At 39.7% G+C, this 17,032-nt stretch overlaps 1 protein-coding gene across 1 annotated transcript in view; it reads left to right on the top strand.

The window, feature by feature from the left end:
* Positions 1 to 17,032, top strand: part of CSTF3 (cleavage stimulation factor subunit 3) — a 47,489-nt gene that overhangs the window by 18,273 nt on the left and 12,184 nt on the right. The window contains exons 4-8 of the mRNA XM_005530254.3: positions 13,287 to 13,319; positions 13,701 to 13,798; positions 15,163 to 15,229; positions 15,326 to 15,360; positions 15,468 to 15,594. Of these exons, the coding sequence (XP_005530311.1) occupies positions 13,287 to 13,319; positions 13,701 to 13,798; positions 15,163 to 15,229; positions 15,326 to 15,360; positions 15,468 to 15,594 (360 nt within the window). The remainder of the gene's footprint in view (positions 1 to 13,286; positions 13,320 to 13,700; positions 13,799 to 15,162; positions 15,230 to 15,325; positions 15,361 to 15,467; positions 15,595 to 17,032) is intronic.

Below are 17,032 nucleotides of genomic sequence, written 5' to 3' on the forward strand. Positions count from 1 at the left end.
ATTCTTACTCCGTGTGATGAGGACCAATAGTTGGATTAAAAGTGACTAGGGGAAGGTAGAGTTCATTTATAAAAAAGACTGTAAAGCTCAAATGGACTGTTTATAAATAGACAGAGATAAATGTTTAAAAGCACACATAGGTGCCCTGGAAAACTCTACTAGCTATTTAAGGTTTTCTTTGTAAAAACGCCCTCTTAAAATAGTCCCAAATGCATGACTTGTTGGTCTGAGTTACCCAAAGAAGTGCAATGGGTGCAAGCTAAACACAGAGCAGGGTCCCCATCCCTACTCCACCCCCTAAGAAAGAAATTGCTCCCCTGGTACCTTGTCCATGATTAATGTCCACCAGTTACCATTCCCCAGGGAAATGTTAGCAATAAATTTAGCTTGACTGAAATTCTACACAGTAGTACTTGAGCAGAATGGGCAGGCACCTCAAAATATTCCACAGTATTTGCTCTTGGTAAAATATCAGTGCTTGTAAACCTGAGCAGGAAACAGATAATATGATTTATTGTTAAAGGATAAAATTTGAAGTTGTCCCACGTAAGATCTGACGAAACTTAATTCAGGCCTCACTTTTTTGGGTGGGGAATTCAATTTCAGATTGAAGCACATTCTATTTTGTGTGTATACAGGATGGGTACTAAAAGGGAAGTACTGTGGAACTTTAAAATTAGCTGACAGACTTGAATTCAGGAATATTTTTTGGCACTAAGCAAATGGAGGTAAGTTTTGTGCTAGTAGTCTTAGCCATTAAAAAATATTACTGTTGCATTATCAACTGTTTACAAAAGAGAAAAGGCGCAAAGTTAGACATAACATACTTGTCATTTTCCTGATGCTCCCAAAATTTGGGTTTACCCCTAGTAAAATTATAAGGTCAGCTGTGGGTTTTTTAATTTGCCGGTGAGAAAAGAACTGGTGTTTACAAATAACTAAGTGTGACAAATCTGATTGATCTTTAGTGTGAGTCAGATGAAGACCCTGCACTGAGGAGGCATCATTAGACTTCTAGCAGTCTGTCATTTCTGCACAAGCTTCACAGTCAAACATTTTTCACTGCTCTTGGAGGGCACCTTTGTGCCTCTAATGCACAGAAATGTTGAGCAGCTGCTGAGTTGCTGCAGCTGCTTGAACCCTGTGGTAGTACCTGTGTTTGCCTCCCAGGCTGGCAGAGTTGCTGTAGTTGCCTTGAAAAATGCTGCTTTTCACCTTTGAGCAGAGGTTTCTCCTGCAGTCAATACTGAAAGTCAGTTCTCTTTTCAAATGCTGGCTGACTCAGTCAATCACAGAGGTTTTGTAGTGATGCTTCAGCGTGTTGTTGAGCCTCCAGAGAGGATTTTTAAAGCCTGCTGCATCATCATGACGACATGCACCCAAACCGAGCCAAGCACCATTGCCAAGCGCTGTTCTCTTCCAAAACTGGGCTTAAGTTTGGAAGTGGGGAGATCCACACCTTTTCTTGGGAGCCTTGGCCTCCTTGCTGGGAGCTGCACATTCTCAATTTAGAGGGCTTACATGATGTTTTGGAAGCAGGTCTATGTTTTGTACTTAGCCAAATATTTCCTGCCAGTGCTGGGGGTTCTCAGCTCAGCTGCTATATTAGTTAGGTGTCACTTTTACAGAGTGCTTTGGTATTGTCATGTACTTGGTGTTTTTATATCAAACCTGCTCTTGGCATCCTAGCTTAAAGCAGCAAAATAGACGAAAAAAGAGCTATCTTAGGATATCTGAGATCCCTCGTGCTTCTATGCAAATTAAATTAGCTGGGAGCCTACATTTTTAACACTATGCTTTCATTTTCTTTTTGCAGGCATTTGCAGCATTCTGTAATTCAAGTGCTGTCTGAATGTGTTCTGTATTTACATAACAATAGGAGTCAAAGTCAAGTCCTGACTTTCTGAATCAAATAATTGCCTGCTGTCCACCTACTGAAGAGGCTTTTTTTCTGAAAAAAGTTTTAGAACACTTAACCATGGGCTTCTGAATGATCAATTATAGCAGAAAAGCCCCAAAATGCTTGGTTAGAGGGGTATGGGAGAGAAATACCAAACTGAGCAAATGTCTGCTGTCTCAGAACAGCAGTTCCCTGTGATGTCTCATGTTGCATGGCCAGCACTTGGTGGTGGTGGGGGGCAGAAGAAAACACACTTCTTGTGAAAAGCAGCAAGGAAATGAGATTATTAATACCAAACAGGGCTTTACTGGAAAAAAAAGAAAAAGCTGTAATTGTTCAGTGTTCTCTAGTGGGGGACAGAACTGCCAGCAGCATTTATTTGTTGTGTACAGGTGTCTGTAAAAATAGCACATTTCTGGTTAGTTAAGCAGGTGTTCTTTCTAGCATATGGGTCAAGGCTGACCTTTCTTTGGCAAGGTTAGGAAAGTTTATTTCATTACTCCAAAACCAGGATCTTTAGCTTAAATACGTGACCCAAATTCCTGGTGTCTCTTCTCAATATGCTGAGAAGGGGGTAGATGGGAGGAAGCCGGGAGGTCAGCTGTGTTTTAGCTACGAGGGCTGTGAGTTTCTGTACTGCATTTGTCATTGGCTTCTGCATTTCATCTTCCTCCTAAGAGGTGAAACAAGCTGCAAATGCACCTACTTAGGCTGCTTAGGAAATGAACATTAGCACGTGACTGTTCCATTGAAATCTGACATCAGAGCAGCTCTTCTCTCTAACCCAACACCGGTGAATTTCAAATAGGAACAACACGGTGAATTGTCTTTACAATTCTTTTGTCTTAGAAGTGCAGCTGACTTCAATGGGTTTTAATCCTGTAATTCTGAGAGCACAGAGTGTATAGAAAAAGCCCACAAACAGGAACCAACCTCACATAAAGTGTCAGTCATTTTGAGCTGACCTGTAAAATTAAAAGACTTTAGTGTAGAGCTAACCCCTCACCTTTCAGTAGCAATGTCTCTTACATTTCATTTCTAAAGCATGGGAATGTGTGATCTGTGGTTTTATTTTCCAACTTCAGTTCATCTCTATGTAGCCAATTACTCAAGTGTGAAGTCACTATGTTATTTAAGCACTGACATCAACTCATAGATTTAAAAGTAGCTATACAAATATTTTTGTCTTGATCCTGTTTTTTGAATAAAGGGACTGTTCCCATGGATGGAAGTTGAGCAGACTTAGCTTTAACCTGTGAGGCCATGAAGCTGAAGTTTAGGAAGGAGAAGAAGAACCCACTTTAAAAACTACTTGTACAGTGTTGAAGGGGAAAAACAGTATAGCATTTAAATATTCTAGAAATATTTGTAATATAAGCAGTCTCATTAGCTAAGATAGTAATTACACTCAAATTCAGCTATTCTGGGAGGAGGATCCAGAGTAGTTATGCAGAGCCTATCCATAAAAAGTTCTTGGATCAAGGTTTTACCAAAAAGATTTGCATTGTTCATGTGATTTTTGGATTAGGTTGTTGATCAGTCCAGATGTAGTAACTAGATACTGAGGAAACCCTGTAGTAAAACTCCTATCTTAAAGGAAACTATTTTACCACTGAATGCTATTTTTATAGTGAATTCTGTTTTCTCTGCATGGCCAAAAGACAGAAATCTATGTGTTTAATTCTGTGATAGACTGTTCAGATACAGTCTTTCCTTTTCTAATACTAATTTAATATTATAGATGGGATTTCTCAGTAACTGATTAAGAATATACATTCTCAAAAAAGGGGGAATTTCTTTGATTTCTGAGAGACATGTGAAAGATTTTTGATGGGGGCAGCTGCCTATATAACTTCCCTGTACTTCAGCAGGAATACTTCATTAATATGAACCAAAAGCAGTTCAGTCATCATCAGAGGCAGATTAGTATCTTAGTTTAGTAAATTATTGACATAATCATGTTTCTTAATGATTTCACAGGAAATCCATAGCAAACCCAGGAACCACATCCCTTTAAAGATTCATTTGGTAGCACTGCCATTGAAATGTGCTTTGTTTGGGTTTAGTGGTTACCTTTGGTAGGGTTTATTTTATCAAGCAATATACAATATACAACATCTTGTCAGCTACAAATCGATGCTGGGATGCAGTTGCAGAGAATTACTTGTGCCTGAGCATTATTCTGGACTATTAACTTTGATATTTCTGATTTATGGTTTACTGTGATGAGACAGCTGGCTTGTGTGGTCAGACATGAGAGCCCTTGGGCACTTCTGGAGCCTGAGGATCAGTCTAATGGTTTTGAGAACCATTCTCTGGGCCATTTCTGCTACAAATTATTGGAAAATTGCTCCTTATGTTCTGAGAACAGAGGCAAAATATTAAGAACAATTTGTTCTCTACTAACTGGCCAAGCTGATCTTGTGCTAATATTACAAGAGTAAGAAGATTATGCTGTATGATATAATTACATCATCTAGTACCATTTTTTACTCTTTGAATAACCTGTATTCCTTTTCCTTAGGAGAATTGCTTGTTTGGCTGGCTTTACTGCAGAGAGCCTTTATGAGACCAGTTCCATGCTAGAAAATGTGAGCCATTATTGAATGAATTTGACCACTCAAAAGGGCAGCAGTTCTTTCTGGTCTTAAGGTATCTTCATTTGGGCTATCAGCCCTTCCTGCTAAGTCACTGTGGAGGCTGCCTTACAGATTATAGCTTTTTTAAAATTTGATATTCAAGATCTCTTTAAGGTCTCTTTGAAACTGTAAATTGCTCAGCTCTACTATTAACTGGCTTGATAAATGAGCAGAGATTTCTTCCATAAAAGTTATTATTATTTGATAGCTGTGTTTTACTAAAACAAATTCTCTGAAATACTAGAATTGACAGTTTGGAAAAAATATACTTATCAAACTTACCCTTTTCTGCCCTTTTCTGCAAACCCTTTTCTTCTGAAAAGAATGCATCAAAACTGTAGCCATGTGATGAGTGTAGTGAGAAATTATAAAACTATAAACCTAATGGCGACCTCAGTGCCCCCTAAAACACCCCATTTCCCCCAGCTATTCCCTCAAATGACATAGTAAACTGCTAATTTCTTAAAAAATGTGAGGATAGCAAAATGAAAGCAGGATTGTTTTTTTTAAACAGATGTAGATTACTGTAATGGACACTGATTTCTGATGTGAAAACACAGAATGATTTCAAATTAAGACTCTTAATAAATTAAATCTTAGGTTGGAGCCTTGTAAGTTGTGAGATCTGCGTAGTGGAACAATTGGCTTTTTTCCCTTAGGTGGTCATGCCTCACATACCCTTTATTCCATGTAATCTGTTGCAGTGCTCTGATCCCTGCCTTGTTTTTAGGTCTGAGTGTTGCAAGGAATTTCCAGCTGGGATTATGGAGTAGAGCCTGTCTGGTGGCACTGGCAGACTGCAGTGCATCTCTGCTCCTCGGATAATAGGCACTGGTGCCTATTATCTTATTAAAATCTGCTGAAAAAAGCATTAGAGGAATGCCTGTGTCCTGTTCCATTGGCCCTGCTGAGGGACTGATCTCTTTGGAAAAACAGTTTCAAATGGTGTAATTTGTCTGATTTTACAAATTAAGGATCTCTAGCCCAATGAGATGGGCCAAGTACCTTTAGGTTTCCTTCAGTATGTAATTTTTTAACTTCAGTGATCTGTCCAACAGCTGAGACTGCAAATCGTTAATTTATCTCATTGCATTTTGTCATGTTAAAGATTATCTTGCAGTCCATGGGTGCTGTATGTTCTTTTGAGTCCTGTAATTTGAGAGTTAAATGACAACAAATTAATTCTAGGAGGAAAGTCACTGTTGCTTTGCATACTTCCTAAGAACTGCAAAGGATCCCAGCAGATCTGTGAATGTTAGCTATCCAAAAACACATCCCAGAACATGCCGCTGCTTCTGTAAAGTATAAAAGACATTGAGAAAGGAATGAGAAGTGTAAGTGAACTAAAGCACATAGGAAAAACCAAAATGCCTAAGTTGGGAAGGAAGCAAGTTTGCAAGGGTGTGAATGTGCTGGTTTCTGCTGTGGCTTAAAGGGAGTGTGAAATTGAAAAGGAAATTACAAGCCACGGGGCACGTTGAAAATTGACTTCTCATTAAAATGAGTTTGAGACTCTGGTTGTGAAGTAGAATATGGCTAGAACATAGTGGGTGCTTAGCATTTGTAAATTACTTCATACAGCTAATATTACATTCCATTTCATAATGGGCAAATTGCCTAAATAAAAAAGGCAGTGGTTTTCCTGAGTTGGAGAACACGTTAAAGAATAGGTAGGAACAGAGCAAGGGAAAAAAGCTGGCAGTGCTTACATGAGCTGTGTGTCTGGGAGCTTCATCAAAGAGCTGCCACTTCAGCAGACTCACAGGAAAAGAAAACTTAGACATGGAGCAGTTCTCTTCTTCACCCCCAATTTCTGGGCAATTTTTAAATGTCAGATCTGTAGAGTGGTAAAGTAACAGAGAAGTGATGCTGTCTTTTGTTTTGAAGAGCAGAGTGTGTTTTTCATCATGACTTTAAAAGGGCTGGTTTTGCAGCTTCATTTCACTACTAATCCATGAGAGATATTTGCAGGCTTAGTTAGTCAGGAAGAACATCAGAGCAAGTAATAACAGGTGGGTTTGGTGTTCAAACATTACTGCAAATTGGGGTGGGGGGTGGTTTTGGGTTTTTTTTTAATGAAAGTGTTCTGGAAAGGAAATAAAACTCCAGAGCAAAATGAGAAGTGACAGCAGTAGGATGCTGTAGATAGGAAAAAAAAGGCACATGAGAAATTGCTTCTTTTTTATAATCAGATTAAAAACAAAAGAGATGTATTTGATGTCCTAACTAAATGAAGTAGGGATTAAATCAGTGATTGCAATTCAGAATCATTCTTCAATCAGAGAAATCACTGTTTTGTCACCACAGGTTTTTTTTTTAAAGTTGCCTGTGAATAGATATTTCTCTGTACACCCTCTGTCAAGTCTCTTGAGAGTGGTGCCTGAAAATTACGCATTCTTTTCCAAATACTAACGTGAAGGAAGGCCCTGCCTGCAGGACCAAGAGGTCAGCATTTTTTGTAAGGGGGTAGAGGCAAATGCTACTCCTGCAGATTTGTGTATTTGTGAAAATTAATCAAATTACACTAAGGTGTAAACCAAAGCACAGTTACTGTTTTTAGTAGCTCTGTCTCTGAGTTCTTATTTGTTAGTGAAACCTTTGCTCTTTACACTAAAGGCATTTAGGAATTAGAGGGGGTAGGTAGTTCTTCTTTTATTCCAAACTATATTATTAGTAGCAAAGTTTATTTAATGCAGTAAATCCTTCATCGCTTCTAGATCAATGTTTACTGTAGGTAACAGGTTGTCCATATTCTCTTACTGCACTTTTGGAATGCAGTTTACTCATATTTAAGCATTTTCTATTCAAGTATTTGTATGGATTGATGCCTTTCCTGATGCATCTGAAAATTAAAGGTGCTAGGTCTTTCAGTCTTAATAGATTAAACAAAAAGATATCTTCCACTTGCAGATTTTTTAAATTGGTAATTACCTGTTTACATAGTTTTCTAATTAAGAATGACACTGTTTAACACTGTTTAAGTGGGGAATGTTACTCTGTCTGAAGAGGGGCATTTCAGAAGTTCTTCTCTTGCCTCCTTTTCTTAAGCCTGCTCTGAGCTGCTCCCTCACCCCCCTCAGACTGGTGCAGCTGGGTTCCTTTCTTTCCCAGACTTCCAGATAAATCTAATTTTAAGTTTTTAGTTTCAGAAATAGCCTTTTCAAATTTTGCAAATTTTGCAGTCAGTGAGGGAGATCTCCAGGCTGCTGCCTCTGAGAGGAGAGATGTTGGTAGAGTGTGTTAACTTGATGTGCTTTGGTTAATTGTTTTTGGAGGCTGTTGCATGTTTTCTGAAAGGCTTGGGGTGATGAGGCAGTAATGACTATTTTGAAGAAGTTCAGAGAATGAGGAGCAGTGTTGAGTATTACTGCCCACTCATGCAGTGGTTGTGTTTCTGCCACTGCCCTGTCCCCATTGCCTGCTGCCACTTAGCTCCTTATGAAAATTGCTGCCCTTCATTTCCTAATTATCATTTTTCCTGTAGACATGACCACCTTTTTCTGTTGAAAATGGTAATGGGGCTCAGAATTTTGCTATTAAAAGTCAGTCTTCTCACTATCTGTTCAGTAAGTGCCTGTTCAACTATTTTTGAGTGTTAATTGGATTTACATAACTGCAGCTTTGCTTCAATAGCAGAGCCAGTATTCTCAGTTACTATAGAGTTCTTTATTCTTAAATACTGTGAGCAAATTGAAAGTGTAACTAAGTGTAAAAATAGTGTATGTGACACCTCAGAGATGATGGGGATCAGGAAGCTGGTGGAACTGGGACAGGTTTCCCAGAGAGGTGGTCAGTGCCTGCTGGGGTTTCAGTGTCCTTTGGACAGTGCCATTAAAAACATCCTTGAGCCTTTTGTCAGCCCTGAAGTGGGACTGGGTGATCAGGGTAGGTTCCTTCCAATATTCTATTCTTAGGTTTCCTCAGAAGCAGATTGCAAAATAGTGGGGGTTTTCCCTCCCTCTATATTACAGCTGTTTTATTGGCAGCTGTGAGTGAATCCTGTTTTTCACGTGATATATCTAGTGGAAACGACATGACTTTTAAATGTTAATGCCATGGTTCTGGAAGCTCTAGAAACAGTCCTTGTAAATAGTAGTTGGAGGCATTTAATTTAGAATAATTTTAAGGAACTTTTCAAATCTCATTTTATGGCAGACTTTGAAATTGAAACCAGGTGAATGTGAAAAATTACAGTTCTGAATGAAAATATGCAGAATCTCATCTTGCTGCCTTTTGAGAAAATGAGTTTTCCCATGGTCAATGTACTCTATCTCTTCTTGCAGGCTTTACTAATAGCAAGATAAAAGCTGTATTTTCACAGGGAATATTAAAACTCTGAATGAAGGCAGCAGAAATACCTAATAATTCAAGCCATATCTGGTACAAATTGTAGCAAAACAATATATTACAGAAATTACATCTGGAGTCACATGCTAATGTTTTTAAATAAAGGATTTATTGGAATATCTGGCAGAAATGAAATATATGCCTTGTTCAGTATGCATAAAATAAGTTATAATACATATGTAATATATGTATTTTTATTTATATATATATATATATAAATACAGATATGTACAATATAATACATCCAGTTATTCAGACAGTGATAGTCCAGCCTCCTTGGGTTAATAACCATGGGGAAGTCCACTCCTTGTGCCTGGGCAGAGCTGGGGTTGCTGTTTGCAAAGGCCATTGCTGTTCCCTGACCTGTCGGAAAATGAGTTTGAAGTGCTCACACAATTAATCCCTGACTGGGAGCCTCAGCAAACAGCAAAAGGCTGAAGACAGAACAGAGAATTGGCATTTCCATCTTTTCAGAGATGCCATTCCTCTGAGGTGGTTTGAATTGCTGTGGTCCCTAGCCTGTACTTTGGAAACAGAGAAATGTGAATGTGTTTTGTTGTACCCACAGTTCTGTACCGCAAGAGGCCTAAATTACACCCCACTGTGCTTGACAGTGGAGAGTTGATTATTTCATCCTAACAATCAAAATGTAAAAAAAAAAAAAAGAAAAGGGTCAACACAAATGGATTCAGTGATGATAAATTTTATGTAGTCTGATTTTATTTTTAAAATGTCAATTTTATTTATCTAGTACCCAGTTGTGTAACTGTCAATGAATATTGGCCTTTCACAATGAGTTCCCTTCTGTTAACAAACAAAAGCAATATTTCAAAGTACATATATTTAGACTCTGGCTGTAAATTCATACTGTGAAACAGATGTTATATATCCATTTTAAAAAACAACAAACCCAAACATTAAGGATGATGCATGCCTCTTAATGGTGTAACAAAACCAGATTTTAGGAAAATCCTCAAAAAGGTAACACCTGTGTAGCTGTGGTGTTTCTTTCTCTCCCAGTTTGTCCCTCATCAGCTGCTGCAGTCTCAGGGGTGCAGAGTGTTTCTCTTCAGGTCCAAAAAAACTCTAAAAAACCTTGGAGAGTAGCTCAGGGACAGTGGGCACAGCAAAGAGAACAAGAGGATCTACCTCACCACGGGGAGAGCTGGAGGCAGTGAATGTCAGATTTTCTGCTGGAGAAAATATTTTTCCCCCTGGAAAATAACAGTTGATAGAAAGAAAATGGAGTTGGGATATAGAAATAAACCATGCCAGTCCTTAATTATCATGTACTAATCATGAAAAGCTATGTACTAAAGCTAAAAAGGTTAAAATAAAACGGGGATGCTTTTTGGGCTTGTGTTGCATGTTGCCAGACAACTAGAACTAGTATTAAATCTCTAGATTAGTAAAACCACTTGTCTTGCATAATTATAAATGATTCATGTGTATTGTAAAAGTCTGTTTAAAAGGGTGAAGTGCTGTGTAATTTATGGATTAAGTTCTGCTCTTCAGTGTTTGTGAAGCTCGTTATAGGGAATTGTGTATTCTGGGAAGAAATTTGGCTCATATTACGATTTCATCTTGTACAAAGAGGATACAGTAGTGACTTCAGTTTTTTATTGGAGCATCAAAAAAATCTGAAGTTGCTCTTCTAGCAAAATAGGTGGAATTTGTCCTTTTCACAGGCAGAGGAAAGCAGGTTCAGGTGTGTTTTGCTATAGGAATGCGCAAGCATAGCTGCTCAGTCTGGGTGGTCTTTGTGTAGTCTTGAAGGATGGAGGGGAGACACTCATTCCATGGAATGAGAGCATCCCTCAGCTCATTGAGGTGGATTTGTGGATCCTGTGTGTCAGCCTGTGAGGATTAGACCTGCCCCTTGCAGTAAAACAGTCAGAATAGGAATCCCAGCAGCCTTAGAAATTGAAGGATAAGCTGCTGTAAATATCTTTATAGTTGACTTAATGTTTGTCTTTTAAGGACATAATTACAGTATTAATGTCAGTTCTTTAATGCTTTCCCACATCTCATCACTGCCTGTTGCAGTGTCTGTCATAGGAAAACCAAGAAATGTGTGATGGTGGGTCCTGGAGGCAGCACCTGCCCTCGCTGGGTGAGCCAGGGCTGCCGGGGAGTTTGCTTGGGTGAGCCAAGAAATACAAACAGATTCCTGCAGGAGAGATGCTTTTCCATTGTGAGACCCAGTAAGCCATAGCCAGTATTGCTTTGCTTTGCTTTTTAAACAAATCCTGTTTGCCAGCCTTCTAACTTCACTGGTACCAAGATTTCTGAAGTTTTAGCTACCAAAACACTTGTGTGGATTTAATGAATATGGAATGCTGACCTCAAGTCCAGATGTGGTCAGCAGCTTTTAACATATGATAATCACATAGAAAATATTTTACTTTGAGTCATAACACATGCAAATAAAGAATATACCTTCTTTTATTAGCAAAGCAGTTTTCTTTTCAAGGTGTTTGGTTCTGGGAAGTGCATGCAGTCTAATTGATACCTATTCCTTGTGCTCCATCCTTTGATGTTGCCTGGTGACAGTGCTTGCCAGGAGCTACTAAACTTGCTGACACTATTTACCTGGCTGCACCTGGGATGCAAACTCGTTTTTTGCTCTGTCTGCTTACAGCTTTTCATTCTGAGCTCTTAAAAATTATTTTTCATCTTGTTACTGAATAACTAGAGGGTGATGCCTTTCGAGAGTGGCAAAGCCATGAATTAATTATAATTTTCACAAAAGAATTCATACTATCTTCTATCTCACTCTGTTTAAAAAAGGAAATTAATCCTGCATATCTTGTTGAAGGTTTTACTTGAATTAAGTCTAAGGGAAAGAAGGTGCAGGCAGCTGTGTGCTATGACATAGAAACCAAGATTCATTTGTTCTTTTTCACTCAGCCAATGACAGCATTAGAATTCAGGGAGTGGGAGTCATAGACTGAGAGCTCTGTCTCTTTACTGATCCTTTTTCATATTATAAGAGGTGCTGAGAGACATGAAAAATTACTGTCAAGAAAGATGAAGTAAAAATGTCCTTTTTCTTTTCTTTTTGGACTCTATGCAAGACACAATTAGGTTTACCTTCCCTCCAGCCTGGGTTGTGTGGAATTCTTTCAGCCTGGGTGGGATCCTGCTCCAGTTTGAGTATGGTACAGACACAAGGGTCCAGTCTGCCTTGTGTGCCAATAAAGTTTTTTTTAAAAATTATTTCAATTCTCTCCTTTTTAACTGATCTTTTTTGGGAGTGAGAGAAACGGGGATGGCTCTTTTAAACCTCTCAGGCCTGGGGTGTTGCAGAAGTAGAGACGCTCAGGAAACGGGAGGTGGGGCATGCTTATTTTAGATCTCCTGCACTCTGTGTCTCCTGATGCATCCATTAAAAATTCTGCTGTGCTTTGGGAATGATATCATCTGAAATCATGAATCCCTGCTGCAAGAGGGGCTGTTTGCTCCTCGGGGAAATGGAGAGGTGCTCATGTTTCACACCACAATCAAGGCTGGGAATCCAGCAAAGAGCAATGAGATTTAAAAAGGGAGTTTGGTGCTTTACAGAAATGCAACACAGCATAACAAATCCTTATTTTATTAAAGGTGCTTTTATTTCAAGGCGTGTTTTAAGGGCATTGTTGATTTTCTTTGTGTCATCAGGGTGTGTCTGTAGGGATTGCCTGGCATGCTACCATAGCTGGAGCTAACACATACATGCAGGATGCTGCTCTGCCTTCCTCATCAGTCCTGTGCTTTCCTTTATCCTGCCTGAAGGGCAACCTGTTAGCTCTGAATTTCACCCCCTGTCCTTGTGCTGTGTGTCTGAATGAATGAAACTGCTGCTGGCCCATGAGTGTGCTTTGCTCCCTCCTCTCAGGGAGCACCAGGGCTGGGGCAGCTGGGGAAAACAGGTTCTCCACGGTTCTTACTCCCTTATTCAGCATCAGCAGGTTGGAGCAAAGTGCACTTTGAGAAATGAGTATTCAAGTATAATACATTTATTAGCCTAGTAGATTTTTAAATACAGTATTTTACCCTTAAGTTACTAAATCTCGGTCTAGAAGCTCTGGTACCTAAATCTGTATCTGCACTGAAGGAAGCAGGTTTCTTGAAATAAAAGGCTAAGTCTTGGATGTTCAAATCAGAAAGCAAATTTGCTTACTTGTACCTACATTTTGGAATCGAAGAACTAAAAATAAAAATAAAAAACCTGCTAATTTTGCAACAAAATACATGACTTTTGTATGTTTAATTCTATTTCTGCAACATTACGTGGTGTTTCAGTGTAATTAGTTTAGGCAAAGTACAAACTGGAATGCTTTAGTACTGTATGAAGAATATATTCCTGCTATTCTAAAATAATTTCTTAAGTGATTTGTTTTTTTTCTGCTTCCCTGTAGATTAAAGCAAAAAATTATGACAAAGTGGAAAAGGTGAGTCATATTAATATATGTAATATATCTCTCTAGCAAGAACGAGTACCTTGTGATTGGGCTAAATCAGATTGAAAAAACGCTGTAGCTGTCATTGAATGTGAAACACAGATAAAAAGAATCACTAAAGTTGACTTGTTGTTGCTACCAAGCTCTAATCAGTGAAGTGTGCAGGGGGATTTCTCTGCTTAATTCTTTCCAGTTCCCTTGCATAGCATGGAGATGCTTTAAACAAAAGAATGAGTAGTTTAACTTACTATTTCCTATAAATCTCAATCATAATTACAAGGGTTGTTTAAATTCATTTTGTATAGCTTTAAAAGTAGAAACCTAATCTCTGTATCTGGAATCCTGATCACGTCTTCTTGATGTATTAAACAGTTATTTCAGCGCTGCCTTATGAAGGTTTTACACATTGATTTATGGAAATGTTACCTTTCCTATGTACGAGAAACCAAGGGGAAGCTACCTAGTTACAAGTAAGTTCCCAGAGTTGCTCTGAATTATTCCAGTTTTATGGTGAATATCTTCTTGATTTTTGACCAGGGGATGGGGAGGAACCTGGGTGACAAATCTGTCCGGGGATTTTCTGTCGGAATGTTGGGGTTAATATATAATCTGCATTTAGAAAACATTAAAGTCTCTTTAATAGAGCTTGCTGGGTAAAATCAGTTCCTTAGTCTGGATTCCTCTTAACAGGATGGGATAAGAGGAGCTGGTGTACCAATGCCAGTTCCCTGCAGATGGGATTGGTGCTTGAGCCAACCTGAAACACATTTCTTCCTCTTTGTCCTTGCCCTCAGTGTCCTGTTTAGAGTCTCCACAAAATTTAGCACTGGTTCTTGCTGAGACCGGTAGCAGTAAGGAGTTCAGGAATTGGAGGAAGTTTTGGAATGCATAAAAAAATCATCAAAATTTAGGGTGTCAGAATTTGGGTTATGTTACTCTCATCCCTTTTCAGTTATTACATTTTGTTTGTTTATATTCCTGTGGGTTGAACTTCAAAAAATATCAGTGACTTTCAGCATCTATAAACTGTTTTTTCCCCAGCCCACTGCAGTTTCTTTGCACTATAATTGGCAAAATGAGTAATGCATTAACAGAGAAAATAAGCAAGGTGTTTTAATTTGTTTTTACAAGACTGTTCTGAAACAATTTTAGAAGTGTCAGTTTATTCAGTTTGCCTTTCCTCTGTTTGTCCTGTTAATGTGGCCCAGGAGGTAATAAGGTACTGAAATGTGTTTGTGTAAAGGAAACTAGGAGAAATGTGGGGGAGGGAAAACACAGCTTTCACTGAAACCTAACCAAGGAAATTCTGTAAATATTTTAAATTTGAGGGATAATACTTTGAATTTGGGGGAAATAAGAAATCATGTGAAGTATTCTGGGCAGTTTCCACACAAGGGAGCTACTCCTAATTGTCCTAGGCTTTTGGGGTTCCTGGAGAATTACAGAAAGGTTTGGGGAACTCTGAGGGGAAAAAATAAGAAACAATGGGTACATCTGTCAGCTAAGAAGATGTGGAGAGCAGTTGGTTTCTTCTCAACTTCATTTTATTCACGGATTTCCACTGACTTGGGGTGGGCCAAGAACTGTTAAAATGCTGGATTGCCACCAATGGGTTTAAATAATTCTTGAATAAAACAAACAACCAAAACCCCAACAGAATCTAAATATGGAATTTAAAGCTATCTGAATATCAATTTTTGCTCTCAGCTGTTGAATGATATTTCTCATTCCTTGATGTTTGGTTAGAATTTCCTGCACCAAAAAATACTCTTAAATAAAGAATTTTTTAAATACTAAACACTTGCTTTATGGTCTTTGTGGTTCTTTTCCTCAGAGAAAAAATGGCTCAGGCATATGATTTTGCTCTGGATAAGATTGGCATGGAAATCATGTCATACCAGGTATGTTTTCTTAATCAAAACACATTTTATTTCTAACTTTATGACAAATACAGCTAACCATTGGTTTCACTCTATGTAATATTTTTTCTCACCTAGATCTGGGTGGATTACATCAATTTTTTGAAAGGCGTGTAAGTACCTCAAAATAACTTTTTTTAAGCTCAGTTATTGCAATGCTGATGTTCCTGCCAGTTGTGACCTGTCATAGCTGACGTTGCTCTCTCTCCCCACTGTTTAGAGAAGCAGTAGGATCTTATGCAGAAAACCAGAGGATCACAGCTGTCCGTAGGGTTTACCAGCGTGGTTGTGTGAACCCCATGATAAACATAGAGCAGCTCTGGAGAGATTATAACAAATACGAAGAGGTAACCAACAGTGGGATTCTTTGGGACATGCAGAAAGAAATAATTATCATGTAATCAAATATGGTGCCCAAGCTATATCCACTAAATAATTATGTATAAAAGAGATGACCAGCAGTATAAACACATTTTTTGTGTGTGTTATGTTCCAACTCCTGTGGCAAAAGGTACCTGACTACTAGGGCTCCTGGGCTGCCTGAGTGATTTTTTAATTCCTTTCAAAGACTCTCCGTGAGATACATTTGACTGTGCCATTTCCCATCTGGCCCAGTGGAATTGCTGCTGGGTGAGAGACACATCACTGTCCTCAGTGATGGAGCGGCTCAGCTGGCAGTGAGGGCTTGTGTCCCCAAGGAGGCACTCCCCTCCTTTCACTTTGAGTCAAATGGCATTCAGCTGGGATGGTTTGGATTTCCTCCACGGCATTAAGTTACATAGTGCTTAAAAATGCTCCTCACCATCCTTCACCTGAAGCCATTCCAGCCCCCCTTCAGGTGAGTCTGCTCCTCAGAGCTGCCTTCAGCCAGCGTAAGCTCAACTCACTGCCCTTTCAGGCCATTTTGTAGCTGCACCTTTAGAGTGCATTTTTAAACACAGCTGGTGACCAGCCAGCCCCAGGCAGCAGCAGTGTCAATGCCAAGCTGGTGTAGATGCCCTCATGCTCAGCACTCCAAGCAGGGATGCTCATACAGCACTTCTCCTGCTGGCTGCAAACTGGCGTGGTCACTGTGGGTCACTGAGCAGGAAAGAAGGGCCAGTTTCTCTTTCCTTGTTGCTAATTATGCAAGTTGTGAGCTTGGTGCCCTCTCATGTTAATAAAGCCATGGTGCTTAGCTGGTGGGAAAACCTCTGGGTGGGAGAATTCCAGGTGGGAGTACTCTGGGTGGGAAAACCTCTGGGTGGGAGAACTCCAGGCATCCCCAGCCACGAGCATGTACCATGACAGCTCATTGCCCCATAGGTGTTTGGGGACACCACAGAGAGCCTGCTGTCACCAGGGAGGATACCCAGGACACACCTTCTCCAGTGTAGGAAAATCCCCAACACAACTTCCCCATAAACCACCGCTTCCCCTCCCACACAGCAAGCGAAGGCTCTCGCTGCTGGTTCCTCCTGCTTCCATTATACACGGGGAGGCTGCCAAAACAACGGCTCAGACCTGTCCAGTTTCCAGTTGAGCAGCTCTGGCTGACACTGGATCTCCAGGCAGTCCCTCAGGCTGTTGCAGGCTGCTGGAATCTGAGGGCCATTGCTCTGCACAGACACGGGGATCTGCCTGTCCTGTTTTGGCTACACTGACCTCGAGGGAAAGGGCTGCTGCTCACGGGTGTCCTGGCACAGGGAAATGCTCATCACCAGAAGGGCTCTTGGAGGGGGAGGTGATTCTCCATGTCAGCAGCCCAGCAAACACGGAGACCTCGTGCAGGTCTCAGTATGGAAA

The sequence above is a fragment of the Pseudopodoces humilis genome, chromosome 7 (genome assembly GCF_049639895.1).
Source record: "Pseudopodoces humilis isolate 2021_Gansu_Grassland_sample_001 chromosome 7, ASM4963989v1, whole genome shotgun sequence".
Classification (NCBI taxonomy): Eukaryota; Metazoa; Chordata; class Aves; order Passeriformes; family Paridae; genus Pseudopodoces; species Pseudopodoces humilis.